Below are 15,916 nucleotides of genomic sequence, written 5' to 3'. Positions count from 1 at the left end.
GTGTTCACAGGAAGGAGCTTCGTCCTGATTTACAGGGAACGGTTAAAGAGGAAGTGTGGGATCTGACAGGGAAAGAAATAGGTTTGATAAAGGGAGTTGAACCAGTCAAAGTTCCTGTTAAGCCGAACACAATTTTTCCTCAAATCCCCTAGTACGATATGCCACAAGATATCTTTATAAAGGTTTCTCAGATCATTACATAATTTGTGAAACAAGGGTCTTGAAAGAAGTGTTGAGCAGCCCATGTAACTCACCTATAATGGGATTGAAAAAGCACTGTGGTAAAGTCGTATTGTCCAGGATTTGAGAAAAATAAATGACATTGTGATCTAATGTTGCTCCATGGTACCAAATTCAGCTGTGATTATGTTTCAGATTCCTAGTGATGCTGAATGGTTCACTGTCATAGACTTGTCACAAGCCTTCTTTTCTGTGCCTCTTCATGAGGACAGGCAATTTCTCTTTTGTTTCAAATTTTTGAACCAAGTTTACTGTTGGTGTCGAATTCCTCAAGGGTTTTCAGAATCACCTTCCACATCCAATCAGATCTTGAAAAGGAATTTGGAGTCGTTGGAATTGCCTTTCCAATTGACGTTGGTACAGTACTTACCTTACTGAACCATTTGGGAAAGAATGGTCATAAAGTGTCTCCACTTAAATTACAATACTGTCAAAAAGAAGTGAAATACTTGGGTCACCAGACTGAGAATGGATCAAGGAAAATATCCAGAGAAAGGATCACAGCCATATTGCTGATGAATCCTCCAGCCACACAGAGAGATGTCAGGATGTTTCTGGGGATGGTAGGTTACTGTTGCCAATGGATCCCCAGTTTTTCAGTCATTTCTAAGCCCTTGCAGAAGCTGACTCACAAGGAGGTCACTGATCCCCTAGTGTTAGACCAGGCTTGCATGAAAGGGATTTCTGAATTGAGAAAGAGTCTGTGCAAAGGTCCGGCTTTGGGTATGCCTGACTACACAAAGTCCTTCATGTTGTTTTGTCATGAGCGTGATGCATGTTCTTTGTCCGTCTTGATGGAGGTGTAAACCACCCAGTAGCTTATTTTCCAACTACTTTGGACCCAGTTGCAGCAGCTTTACCAGGCTGTCTGTGTGCAGTTGCAGAGGTTGGACAGAGTCTCACAGAGTGTGAAGACCTTGTGATGGGACATCCCCTAAAAGTAATGGTCTCTCACTTAGTTGAAGTTTTGCTTACACGCACCAAGACCCAATATCTGACAGGTGCAAGATTGATGCGTTATGAGGCAAGTATTCTAGGGTCACAAAATGTGTCATTAAAAAGATGAGAATGTTGAAATTGAAAAGTTGGAAGACACTGAGCATGATTGTTTTGAGGTAACTCATCTGTGCACAAAACCAAGTCCGGATATCAGAAACACCCGATTGGAAGAAATTGACCAAATAATTTTTGTTGATGGTTCTTGTCTGACAGACAATAAGGAGTACTGAGAGCAGGGTATGCAGTGTGCACAATTACTGGTATTCTGGAAGCATCTTGGGTTCGACGAGCATATTCTGCACAAGTAGCGGAACTGGTAGCCCTTACTAGAGCGGTCCATGTATCTGGTCAGCTTAAAGTTAGCATCTATACGGATAGTCAATATGGATTTGGAATAGTCCATGACTTTGGCCATTTGGGGGTCACAGGGAGGTTTCATGACCTCTTCTGGCTCACCAGTGAGAAATGGTGAGAGAATTAAAAAATTGTTGCATGCTACCCAAATGCCTGAAAGGATTGCCATGGTGAAATGCAGTGCACATCTGAAATCGCAAGATTTTGTGTCAATGGGAAATGGATATACAGATCAAGTCGCAAGGTTTTGCGCTTTGAACTGTATATCATTCAAGGACAAGTGGGAATTGTTACCTGAAGAGGATGAAACATGTTCAAGTTTTGCATTGCAAGTAATAGACACATTGGAAGAATGGAAAACATTGCAGAATAATGTTGACAGGAAGGAAGAATGTTTATGGAGCAACCTGAAAAGTGTACAGCACCAGGATGAATTGTGGGTTTCAGAAGAGGATCAATTAGTTTAGCTAAATAGTCTGTTGTCTCAAATGGCTAAATATTATCATGGTCAATGATTCGACTGTTCAGACATAATTGCTGCAATCCAAGGTTTAGAAAAGTTGCTGAAGCAGTTTGCCATCGTTGCATCATTTGTCAACAAATGAACGTGAGAAAAGGGGCAGTGGTCAATTTGAGCCACATTGGAAGAGCAGGAGGTCCATTCAGCAGAATGCAAATTGATTTTATTGAGATGCCTGTGTGTGGAGGTTTGGGATATGTGTTCGTGATTGTCTGCATCTTTAGTCATTGGATTGAAGCATTCCCTGTACAGCCTCACAGTAGCGAAATTACTGCTTAGGGAACTGATACCACTTTTCGGGTTTCTGATCTCTTTAGAATCAGATAGGGGAAGCCACGTCAACAATGAAGTAATTAAGTTGCTATGTGCAGCATTAAACATAGAGCATAAATTGCATTGTAATTACTGCCCTGAACCATCACGACTAGTGGAACAGATGAAAGGTACCTTGAAATCCTGAGTGGCGAAAATGTGTGCGTCCACGAATCTGAAATGGCCTGACACACTGCTGTTAGTTCTGATGAGAGTGAGAAACACACCCGACAGGAAGACAGGATTATCACGGCATGAAATCCTCATGGGCAGAGCAATGAGGTTGCCAGAAGTGCCTGCAAATGCCCTTGTGAACATTACAGATGATATGGCGTTGGACTTCTGAAAAGGTCTGGCTGATGTGGTTCACTCTTTCTCTCAGCAGGTGAAAGCCACCACACTGCCACGGATCCAAGATCAAGGACACACACTGAGGGCTGGTGACTGGGTGGTGGTCCGGAAACATGTGAGGAAGACGTATTTGGAGCCACTGTAGAAAGGCCTGTTCCAGGTTGTTGTGACCGCTACCACAGCTGTGAAGTGTGCTGCAGTTCCAAACTGGATACGTGCAAGCCACACAAGAAAAGGGGCATGTCCTTTAGATGATGAAGAGGAGTTGTTGAGAGTACCAACAGTGACTGGACAAGCCTCAGAGCTGGAAGGAGAAGAAAGAGGAACTGAGGCCGGATCTGAGCAAGTTGAGGATGGTTCAGTCACTCCTGTGAGAAAGAAGAAGAAGACCTCCAGAAGGTGACAGTAAGCCAATCTCAATCGAGGCAGCAGGAGAACCTAGTCAGAGGCGGGCTTTGCCAGAAATAGATGAATTTGAGAGACAAACAGAGCAAAGTTGAGACCCCGAGGGGGAAGGAGTTGAGGCGGATCAAAGTCAGTGTGATCGGATTCCTCCTGAACCAGTTGCAGGTCCGTCAAGAGAAAATCCTGCAGAGCAAGAAGAAGTTTCAATTTCAACACTGAAAAGAGCATTGACCAAGGGTTCACTGAAAGGAGATAAGTGGCCGGAGTCACAAGCAAAGAGGAATGAAAAAGTTGTTGTGACAACAATCGGGGAAGAAGTAGACACAACAAGGAGAGAAGATCTAATTGAAGGAGAATTGAATAGAGATCGAAAATTGAAAAAAAGAGAATAGCAAGTCGAAGGTACGCAGGTCCTGAATGGAATGGGCGTTTGCAAGTACAAGTGAATGGCAGAAAGAGTTTTTCTCCTTCATTTCGATCAAGATTTCCATGTCAGTATTTTGGCACTTGAAGGAAAGTAATGAACTGAACTGTTGAGACAAATTGAGAAGAGTGTAAAGAAAAAAGAGACTGTTGAAAGTGACCGAAGAAGACCTTTTGAAAACCTGATTTGACAAGGTAACCTGATTTGGCAAGCTGCTAAATCGATTTTGACAAACTTACTGATTTTTTAGAAAAAGGATCCTGGAATTGCAACTGAAAGCTGTAAATAACTGCTGAAAGAAGGTTTTTGTTTTTGATTTTGCTCCATTGTTCTAAATTTTCTCTTCTACTTTCTGATTCTTTATGGATAATGAGTAACATTAGCCAGGAGGGTAGGAAGAACAAGTGCTGTAAATACATGAGTGTTCGTTTGGCAATTGTGTGTGTGATATTGTTTGTCACAGTGATTGTGGGTTGACTGTTCTTGACAAGAGTAAAGCCAACCACACTTCAGCTTTAGAGACAACTACTGCTGAACCGCAATAGTGAAGTTTAGCCTAGATGAGAATTATCTGCATGTAGATAATGCCAAGGGGAACTTTCTTCTAATATCTTCTATCTCTTATTGAGTGAGTATATTGAGACAATGGATGCAAAGAATTGTCCATGTGCTCGTAGGTGAAGTCCTTTCTCATGAGAAACTGCTTGCTAGAAAATGCTGTACTTGCTAGTGAAACAATGTTTAATGTAATGTGTGTAAGACTGACTTTCCCAGGAGAAGACAATTAATTCACTGACTGGAGTATACGCTGCAATAATATTGATACCTGATGAGCCGAATGACGGGAGCGGGAGAACAGGAACCAATCATCGACATGTGTACCATAAACTAGTAGGAGTATAGATTGGAGGGTTTTGTTTTATTGGATAAAATGTGAACATGTGATCCCCTGACCAATTAGGATGTGAGAAGTGGTTTTAGAAAATCTTACTTAGCCACACTGCACTGAGAAGATGACACCATTTGTCCATGTTCTATCTTGCCATAAGGGTATTATTTTCTTGACCATCTTGAGAAGAGATGTGTTTAACTTTATTGTTTAAAGAGACTTTGCTTTTTCTGAATGCTGATGCTTTGCTGACCCGACTGATGTCCTGATGATAAAGACTAATTTAGCTTGCTGAAACTCATTGAGGACAGATATACGCTGACATTACTGAATGCTATGTCTATTTGCTTTTGTTTCTACGTCCCAACTGCTAATTTTGATAGAGCCATAGTTAGATGTTTTTTCAAATTTGTGTTGACTAAATCTTTTTGCATGAAGCCCCAAACATGCTATTCTAATCTGATGTTAATTAGGGTTCTCACTGATGAAGTTCACTACATGGAATATTATTTGATGTCTTATCTTTGCTGAATCTAAATGTATGAACATCCTTTGTGCAGTTATTTTTGCTATTAATTTGTACTGTAAGCTTAGAATGTGTAGTAGCTCAAGCTTTGAATAGATTGTGATTCTTTCTTTAGCTGCTTTGGTCAGCCAGTATTGTTTCTGTATGTTTATCATTTGATTTTTAGATTAAGTTGCATAACATTAGCATTGTTAACATAGGGAAATAAACTTTCTAACTTTTACATAAAGGTGTGGTTATTCATGACTGCAAGGTCATGGTGTGTGGAAATTACTGACTCCTATTGATTAGTGATGTAATTGGTTGTTGATGATATTGATCTGTATTGATACGGGTTATAGGTTATATGCTGGGAAAACCTCGAAGCAAATCAAAAGTTTCATTGCCCTATTCGCGTCTCCTTGTAGGTTTACTTATTAAGGTCTGACACGTTAACACCACTGCGCCAAATAAAAGTTTAAAAATCATATTAAGGGTTTTAACTGTATAAGGTGATTGCATTGCTAATGTTTATGAGTTTTGTATTAGTGAAAAGATTCTAATTTCACCTGGTTATACTTCCATACTGTATGTCACACAAAGGGCACCTGTGTCCTAAGACTGTGCCTTGACAACGCATCTGATCTACAATGTCACCGGAACTCCCTCATGGTAATAAAGGTTTATAATTCACAACATCCCATAATATATTTTCACTTTTTATGCATATTGCAGTCACTAGCTGGGTAAAATAAATCTTAAAATAAGTCTTCAGTTGAGGGAACCAAGCTGAGTTCTATTTAGCATGTCGAATGCAGCTTAAATCTCATCTTCTGTCTCACTTATTTAGCATCCACTGAAGAAAAGTGCGGAATACAGAAGAATGCACCGAGAGGATGTTTTGGAAGGGTCGTGGGGGGCTGTGTTTCTAATCCACACTCGTGGCCCTGGCAGATTAGTCTCCGAACCAGGTAAACAACAGATAATCACATTGTTGACAAATTTATAGGATTAACCAAAAAATGACAAATTCCTAATAATCTTTATTCGGATTATTACGTAAAAATCCATACAAGAAATTTAAAGCACAATACCAGTTAGGTTACTTCAACAATATATAAATTTGGTGGACATTTAAGACTTCCTATTTCATCCAGATGTAAACAGTTTACCAATATGTGTATAAAAATAAAAGGTATCTGAATTTATAATTTTATAATCGTAGATGTGCAAAAAGTAAATATTACATCCAAACACAAAGGACATTCCATTAAAGTGCTGCTGAGCTGCAAATGTACAAATAGCAATCTCAATTGCAATGCGATTCCCTTTCAGATCTATTTAAACAATTAATGCCATCATCATGTCCTTGAGGTCAACTAGAATAAAATATGGGCACTTAGGGGCTTACTCAAGATATGTTATAGTCCTGGAATAAGTAGAAAAATAATATGCAATCAGATTAAAATGTATGTCATATTCCTACCTTCTTAGGGCCTGATTCTAACTTTGGAGGACGGTGTTAAACCGTCCCAAAAGTGGCGGATATACCACCTACCGTATTACGAGTTCCATAGGATATAATGGACTCGTAATACGGTAGGTGGTATATCTGCCACTTTTGGGACGGTTTAACACCGTCCTCCAAAGTTAGAATCAGGCCCTTAGTCTCTTTCATACATCAGACTATCATATGGTTTTAATGTCTTCTTTTTAATAATGGCACACCTAATAAAAGCAGAGATGTCGTGGCAAATAACATCTGTCTCGAGCTTACACAGAAAATTAAACGCTTCCTGGTATGAGAAAAAACCTCTCTGGTAAACACAAATGACATAGAAAACGATTTCTGATCTCACTATAGAATTTGCAAGAAGGAATAAAATGCATAGTAGATTGTGTGGCTTTCCTGTCACACAGACACCTAGGGAGGTTTTTAGACTATGCCTCCCTTTTCGGGATTGCCACAAGGTAGTGCAGGATACCTAGCCCTAATCTTGTGAGGTAACATCTTTTTGGTACATCTGTTACCATCACCAAATAACCCTGCATCTCTTGGTGTACAGGCCCTTCCAGATACCTGGTTACTGTTTTTTCCCTTCCTTTTTTTCTTTTTCTATAGCTAGTTTATTGACAAAAACTACATTGAGTTCTTTTTTGCGGTGCAGCAGGGTAGTAGCTGGGCTTTTGATAGAAACATATTGTCAATCTCCTTATTTAGCATATCCCCATGTACCAGCCAGGGAATGTTATCATAGTACTCAAGAGTGTAACATCATGCCCGGACGATTCAGTCACATTTAACTTAACTTATGTTATGTCCTCCCAACAGAGGACCCTCATGAATGCTGATGTGAGCTTTTAAGTAAAGAGACTCTTCAATAGGTCCAGTTCAATATGCTAAATCCAGAGGCTGACGTAAGTCTTCTAAATGTGTCATACATTAGTGAGAAATGAAGTACATGATTCTCTATCCCCGCAGGCTGGAATAGCTGGAATTATCATATTTCTATTTAAATGCTATATGATTATATATGATTTATTTTACTGTTACATTTTTACTGAGGTGGCTTTATTTGTCATTTGGGTATTGCTGCACTGAGCTGAGAGAACGATAAATGTTATTTACACCACACACAACTTGAGCCATAAATCACATAAGATAATTAAAAGAGGGTTGCTGTTCATATCATATATAGGTCTACTTTGGAACTTCCCTAGCCTCCTAACCTTTTATTAGTGTTTCTGGTTTTCAGACATTGAGGAAAAAACTTTTTTTTTTTGGTCCCAGAGAGCTACAATGCCTAAAGTTGTGCCTTACTGTAATATGAGTTGCAAGTATATCAACTTCGGAATTCCCCACAATCACATCACTCACATGTAGCGCAAGAATATCTGTTTTGTGTCTTTCGCAAACTCTTCATGTATGGTAACACACGACCCAAATTTCAATGAAGTTTAAATCGTAGTTTCCATCCCTTCGGTCAAAATGAATGGATATGTGCCTCAGGTAAGTTGCACCACCATGATAATTTTAAAGGAAAAATGGTTTCTCGTTATATCAAACTAGTGCTTGTTTGGTATTCGGATGTCTTTAACTCTAGCACCTTTAGACTTAAATAAGTCACACTTGTCAAACTGTGAACAACAAATGTGTTTCGTATATTGGCAATAATAGGCCAGTTGATTTACAGATAGATAAATTATTTCCTAAATTAAGTTAAAGAATAGCTGTTGTTTTAATAGTCTTTAAATGTTTTATACATGTTTCTATTTTACAGTTTCAACCTGCATTTTTGTGGAGGCACACTGGTGTCAGATCAGTGGGTGCTTACAGCAACACACTGCTTGGAGCGGTAAGTTTAAATACCCTATACTAATATTACAGTTTATTATAGCACAAACTACAGTTGAACCTGAAATTAGTATGTATAGCTATTTTTCAGGTGGTATCTGACAGGATGAGAAACCCCTGGTCCCTGACAGAGCGCACCTCAAAAGAACTAAAAAGTCCTAAAAAGTTTGGAAAGCAAACTATCAATTTAGACATGCAAAAAGGAAGATACCATTCTTTTATCATGTTATTACATAGACATCAACACATGCCACCCCTCAAAATTACTTTATTTTCCTAACACTATTTTGTCTGCCCCTACAAATATCTCTACAATGAGACCGTTCTTCGCTCACAATCACCAAAATTCACCGAAATCAAAGCCTAACTCAAACCCAAAATCTACCTCAATCAATGCTTATCCCGGGCACGATGTACAAATCTAATTCGCGGTTACTAAGCTTATGATGTGCAAAATCACAAGGTTTGCGACCCACAAAAATCCCTTTTTACTATGAGTCTGAAAAATCTTTTAAAAGGGTTTTTCCTGCTCTGACTAATTTGAAAAAAAAGGGGGTGGTGTGTTCCCTCCTAGTTACAATTGGAAATAATATATCAGTGGTTTATGCCCACAAGTGTGATGACAAACCATTCACCAAATAGCAAAACCTCAAAGGGATTAGTATCTGATTTCCAATTGGGAAGTTGTCCCTACATGATGATGTCCTCTTTGGGAATGATGATAGTGGCTTTGAGAGATGCATGCAGCGCTCCAGAAGGCCACTGCCTGCTCTCCCCAATGTCTTCCTAAAAAGGATTTTTTTTTAATCCGCACTGGACCCTTTAATGGACACAGGTTGCTTTTACAAACAATAGTTTCCCATTTGGGAATGCAAGCGCAGGAACGGAGGTGTTCAGTCTCTTGCAGGCCTCCATCTTTGCATTTGCAGCCAATCACATAGGCTTTTAAACTGTAACCTGTAATATTCATTTTGATTACACAACCTATTTTGTGCCCCCTAGCTAATGCACAATTTGCGATGTGACCTATCAGTACACATTTCACATTGTAAATATAATTCCTATTCATAAACCAGTCTGTGTGCACATTGTACATCTATAGTTTGTGAATAGATATGGGAAATCAGGTATCTTGTCCGTATTTGTACTTTAATATCTGTCCAAGTGTGAATACTTGCCATCAGTATTGAACATATCAATGCTGTAGCCCTTTCCGGAACCTTAAACCTTCATAAACCACTCAGAATTACACTAAATTAAGACCAATAATAATACCTAATCTTTAACCTAACCCAAGCATTTTTCTTATAATTGTTGAGATGTGACATCTCTAGTCACCTGTAATAATGAAATGATCTATTGGCTCAATTACAATAACTTACTACATCTTAATGCCTGCTGCCAGAGCTAACAGCCAAGGTGAAAGGTAAGTCACCATCACAACAGTTACAGTTTAAATAATGAGAACAATAACTGGTGTTTCTTTCTACTCATATGTTTTTACAAAATGAGCTGCGCTTAGCAGAAAGAGGATATTAATGGCAAGGAATTTCTAACTGCTGTTTGATGTATTTATTTCATACAAATCCTATTTTTATTCTTTATGTCTGCAACTATGAGAATGTAAAAGAACATAACACCAGAAATGTAAACTGTTTGTCAGAAGGGTGATGGTGTGCATATGTTTTTATAAAGAAATAAGTACTTTAAAAAGATATTGAGTATTACCATGGAGCTCCATCACCTCATAAAGATGCAGAGCATTTTGCCTCTTTTCTCCATCTACTCATGGAACTCTTGATAACTTTCAATAGCCTTATAATGTATAGCAGGGGTACTTTATCCCACATCTTTAACTAAAGTTCACCAAAAATGTGGACATTATTCACTATAATAGTATTCTCTTGAAAGGCTCCTTCTTTGTGAGGTATTCCCTGTAATAGGTGCCTCTGTTCTGGAATATTTGTCATGATTTAATCCCCTCATATCATCCATTGCAGAACTTTTTGTTAAAAATATATATATACACACACACACACACACACACACACACAGATTATGGCAAAAGATTTAATCTAGTCTATGTACTAAGTGACACAATTTAGTCAATATCCTTTATGGTACAATGTGAAAGTGTGACTCTAGTGACACAAAAGTAAGAGGTGTTTGCAGTGGTACAAAAAGGAACTCCCATGATAGAAAAACTGAGGAATGTCCCGGCCAGCACAAAATTAAAGTGTGAATTAGTGCACAACACTGAAAGGTGTGTCTGCATAGGAAGGTAGATTAATCCTAGTTTATGTACGCCTCAGTGCCGTACATAAATTAGGGTTTTTATTGATTGGTCTACTGCCCTGGTGGGAATGAATGCATAGAGTATGTATCTTTAATGACTTAATTCCAATAGTATAAACCATGGAGTCTAAAGAGGAAGTCTGCATTTAATTTTTTAGAGAAACAAAGTTTATAATACAAAATGGGTAACTTGTGATGGACTGATAAAGTGCTTCTTAGAGGCTGGGTGACGTTTACACACTCAGCAAGTATGAAAGATAATAATTAAAACAGGAGCGACTGGAGAATACGTTTTCTGATACCAATGGTCTGATCTCTGAAGGCCCAATTCATGGAACTCTGGTCATACAGTTCCTCCTTTCTTTGGCTTAAATATCGGGTTTGTTTTTGAGTCACCAAAGATTCTAAGAGCACTCCTAGAAATCTAAGGGCCTGATTTAGAAATTGGCAGATGAGTTACTCAGTCACAACGGTGACGGATATCCCGTCCACAGAAATCTAAATCCCGTAGGATATGATGGGATTTAGATTTCAGCGGATGGGATATCCGTCACCGTTGTGATGAAGTAACTCATCCATCAAGATTTAAATCAGGGCCTAACTGTGTTTTATATTTCCAGAGGCACTCCTACTCTCCAAAATGTATAATTAGTGAAACTTTTACAGGAGTAACTTATGAAGAAATGCATATTTTCAAATCAAAACATTTTGTCTGCAGGGCAAACATTTTTCGATGCACAGAAATCACTCCCATTATACCTCACTGAAATATGGGGGGTGGGCACATTCCATTCTTTGATAGAAAAGCACTTACCTGGGGTGTGTGATATGAATAAATGACCATCTAGACATGTCCTTGCTGAGTGCTGGTAATCACGCTACTTTTATCACTTTCTCCCAGTGTTTAAAATTATGTAAATCAGTAAATTGTCCTGGGTAATCAATCTGTAAGCAGCTGAGGTTCAATAGAGGCCCGAATTGTGTGAGCTCCTGGTGTGGGAGAGGATGATGCTGCCGTCTAACATCAACTCCCCCATCCTGCAAGGCCGAAAATAACAGTTGTGCTAAGATGCCCCCCAGGGCAGCACTGTTACTTGATTGAAGCAGAAAGCCATAGGAAGACATGTTATATGAGAAAGAGGCCTCCATGCAAAGGGATTGCCAATAGAGGCTCTGCACCTGTCCCAGAGAGGCGCATTGATATGTGTATAGCAACTGCTTTTCGGCCAAGTGACATGTCTAACACTTGAAAAAGCCCGATATTGGTGCAGGCAGCAGTACACAGCAGTATACTAGTGAGTTTTCTAGTGGCTCCACCAGCTCCAGGCAGAGGCGAGGCCCCGATAGCCATATAGTGAGTGAATACAAGTGTGACTATTGAAAGCTTTAAATCCTCCCCTCAGCTCCGTCAACCATTGATTGATTGTGCTGATTGGATACAATTGCCTGCCTATTGCCTCATCTACGATACATGCAGGTACTGATTTTTTTATCTGCTAGCTCTCCACTTGACTAGCTTCTACTGAGGTTGCATTACCTGCCTGCTCCAATTTGATAACAGGGTGGTCTGTTCTCCCCACCAGATTTAATTTTGATGCCCATCTTATTGCATCTTCCTCCATGGTTCAATCACTGTGTCCGAATGGGTAAAAGCTCCCAAAATTCCAACCAATAAGATATTTTGCAGGAGGGGGGTGAGTGGACTGGAGAATGGGAAGCCATCACGGCTGTGCCAGAAATGGTAAACGTATAGACACTATCTACGTTTGATAAGAGTAGAGACCAGAGAAGCTCCATAATGTTCTAAAACTGAGAAAATCGCTTGTAGGGGGTGCTTCCCGTTCTGCCTTTCTTTCTCTAGTAATACTAAGCAACACTCAAACTGCGAAGTGAAACGAGGGAGATCGTCAACATTCAATGAGAATATGTACAGAGGGAATGAAAAAGACAGCACACCAATAGAGAGAAGACATTAGCTAGATGACTAAGAAAGCAGCAAGAAAAAAAATCACTGAATGCGCCATCCGATAAGGGTTGAGTGGGACTGGTGACTTCTCTTTTTTATCAAATTTTGTGGATATAATATGTCTGCATCTTCATGTTTAGCACATACTTTGTAACATTTCTTAGTCTCTCAATAAGCATGTCCGTGAACTTGGACACTACCATCTTTATTATTGTAATCCCAGGTTGCTTAAATAATTGATTTTAAATTCTTGGTGAGAGGCCTCAGAGACACCCCAGTTGCTGGCCTTTTAACGTTCATGGTGAGACTACATGGGTCAAAGCTCGACACAAGATTCATTGCACCCAAATAAACCTAAAGAGAGCTAAGGGAGATAGAGGAGATCTTACTGATTAAACACTCGACCAGGAAAATACTTTTCACGAACTAAACGTATTATGAAAACGGTGAGAAAGCAAATCAAATCCTAGTTTATTAGCTCAGACAAATTCAGTCAAGAAATCTTATCAGTGGCATCGTTGACACGATGGGCGCAGTCTGAGGTGATACAACTCAGCATATTCAATATTTCAAAACTATTACTCTATCCTAAATCGTATGCATCTGATGTCCATGTTCATATTATTAGACTGCTGGAACTCACTACTGAGAAGAGGAGGTGGGACAGTGTGCAGAGAGGGGTTGTGGTTTTGCCTGTTTTATGTGCTGATGACTACTGCCATACATAAATATTACGTAAATATTGCACTGTACGGGTCTGAGGGACCGTATGGGGATGGAAAGTTGTAATGAATCTCCAATAGAAAACTTCTACACTCAGCCACAGTAAAAAAGGAGATTTCTCAATTATATGTTCTGTTGCGTATCATATGAATCATTGAGAAACATAGCTCAATGATGAACTGAAATAGATATATGAATAGCCACCTAATAATTGAAATATGGTTAAACTAAGGTGGTCAAGTCATTCATATCTTTTCAACATAAAGAAAACACTTACAAAGTAATCGTTAGATGGTATCTCAGCCCTATTAGATTGAAAGCAATATATGGCATTTCAGATTTTTTGTGGAAAGAATGTGGGCCGACAGGTTCTCTCGCACACCTGTGGTGGTCCTGTAGACAAGTACAATCCTAATGCAAGGAGATTCTGTCCCATATTAAACCAGTTACTGGCGTCGACCTTCCACTTAACCATGTGATTCTGTTGTTGGTGACTCTGGCGGAGGACACCATATACTAATTTAAGACCCAAATAGGTAAGCTGCTAACACACTTACTTCTAGCTGCTAAACTGCCCATAACCTACACATGGAAGATGCAGATCACTCCAACAATATTCATGTGGTGGAAGAAGTTGCGGAATGTATATACTAAGGAGAGGTTGTCTGCTCTTGTGAATGACAGAATGTGCAAAACTGAGAGATATATGTGAAGGTAAATCAACAAGGCTATAAAGGTGCAACACCCACTAGGACACTTAATTCTATGCATTTCCATACTCCTCTGACGGTATTAATGATGCTGAAGACAAGTAAATATATTATATTTCTGAGATCACACGTACGATGTGTACCTTTCTGACTGGTAATGCATGTTCAACTGTACTGCATCATATCCTCTGATTTCCTGCTTCCCAATACATTCTCTTTATTACGTATTCTGTGATGCTGCTAATGCTCCGTGCCCAATAAAAAAACTTGTGTAAAAAAGAAAACAATCACTTCTACCCCTAACTTAAGCAGTTTTTAGTACCTTTCCAGGGTCGGGGCGACGTGCGAAACTTTTGGGAGCACCCACCACTCTAACAATTTGTATATTATTACTGAAGTTTGATGGCCACTTACCCCCTGCCACCCAATAAAACAATGATTCCTGACTTGCCCTAAACCTAGGGCAAAGGATAATGCATCATAATTTTGGATGATCCACTGCTATGAATGTGCTTTGCACTATGAAAATTGCACATACATAATATATGCAATTTCAAGTCGCTAACGTACTCTTATTTGCAAAACAATATATGTTTCGAGAAGTTGCCAATCGTGATTACCCACAGAACATTAAGGCATCACAAAACAGAGAAACAATTGTTTTTAGTGGCTAATGTTCCACTGGACGAGATCTGACGCATTTAGGGTGCTATGGCCGGAGTTAACTCATTTTCCATTGAATGTGTGGAAAGTATTCTGAAATAGATTCAGGTCACTCATTACCAGAGGCGAGCTGGTATAAATAAATGTAAACAATCAAGTGGTGTTTAAAAAATACATAGCAAGTGACACAATTGGGTGCCTGTGGGCTTGAGTGGTGTAACAAAGGGCCCCGCGGTGCGGGGAAACTACACGCTCCAAGGGGCTCCTCAGTACAGAACTTTGCAGACTGGTGACAGGCCTCTGACTGGGTCTAGAGGGTGGGAGCCCCCTCTAGGTACTTTACAGGGGGGCTGGGGGCCTTCCAGTTTCATTAGGCCACCTATGGGCTTACTCCATGGGCCAGAGTGGAATAATCGCCACGATCAAAAGAGAAATTCAGAAAGGTACTGAACTTGTTGTTTGTGGAACTTGTTTGTGGTTCTGTGAAGTGTATCAAGCGAATCTCACTGAACCTGCTTGACCAATGATACATGAAATGGGCTCCCATTCCTGATAAATAGTTTTCAAATAAATGGTGACGCTGGAGATTTTTAAAATATATTATTTGAAGAAGGTTCCCTTTGAGACTTCTTTAACATCCACTATTGCATTGTATGTAAAAATAGTTTAACTGTCTGCTTCTCATCAGAAAAAATATATACTTTATTTGCTTTTGATGTGATTGAGAGAAACGTGAGGTTGGTAACAAAGAGGCAAGAAGTTGAAAGGTTCAAATTCCGAAAATAGTGCATCACCTGCATGGCAATAAGTACCCCTCCTGGCTGTAAACTATGCTGTGACGTCCCTACATTGCTCAGAGATAGAACAACATGGATCTTACAGTTTGTTAGTAAATGTGAGTCAATAAACTGGGGAGTCTTGTTCAAACAGATACCTTTTAAAGGGATGAGAGCACTAAAAGCACATGTGATCATTTCAAGAACGCACCATTTTTGTCTATCTAAGGCAATCCAAATTTTCAAAACAATTGTTTTAATGGATGTGTAAGCTGGTCATTGTTGAGTATTTTTGAGACTGTGCGAATACTTTACGTATTAAGTTATGATATGATGTCTATTAGTAGGTTCATATATAGCCATAGTAAAGGTTCCTCGAATCCACTCCATGAATCATTATATTACCACATTTCCCAGAGATGTCCTCAG

At 39.3% G+C, this 15,916-nt stretch overlaps 1 protein-coding gene across 1 annotated transcript in view; it reads left to right on the top strand.

The window, feature by feature from the left end:
• Positions 1 to 15,916, top strand: part of PLG (plasminogen) — a 387,567-nt gene that overhangs the window by 302,564 nt on the left and 69,087 nt on the right. The window contains exons 15-16 of the mRNA XM_069234491.1: positions 5,850 to 5,970; positions 8,281 to 8,355. Of these exons, the coding sequence (XP_069090592.1) occupies positions 5,850 to 5,970; positions 8,281 to 8,355 (196 nt within the window). The remainder of the gene's footprint in view (positions 1 to 5,849; positions 5,971 to 8,280; positions 8,356 to 15,916) is intronic.

The sequence above is a fragment of the Pleurodeles waltl genome, chromosome 5, assembly GCF_031143425.1.
Source record: "Pleurodeles waltl isolate 20211129_DDA chromosome 5, aPleWal1.hap1.20221129, whole genome shotgun sequence".
NCBI lineage: Eukaryota > Metazoa > Chordata > Amphibia > Caudata > Salamandridae > Pleurodeles > Pleurodeles waltl.
Note: the sequence above shows the minus strand (reverse complement) of the source record. Positions and strands in the feature narration are given on the sequence as shown.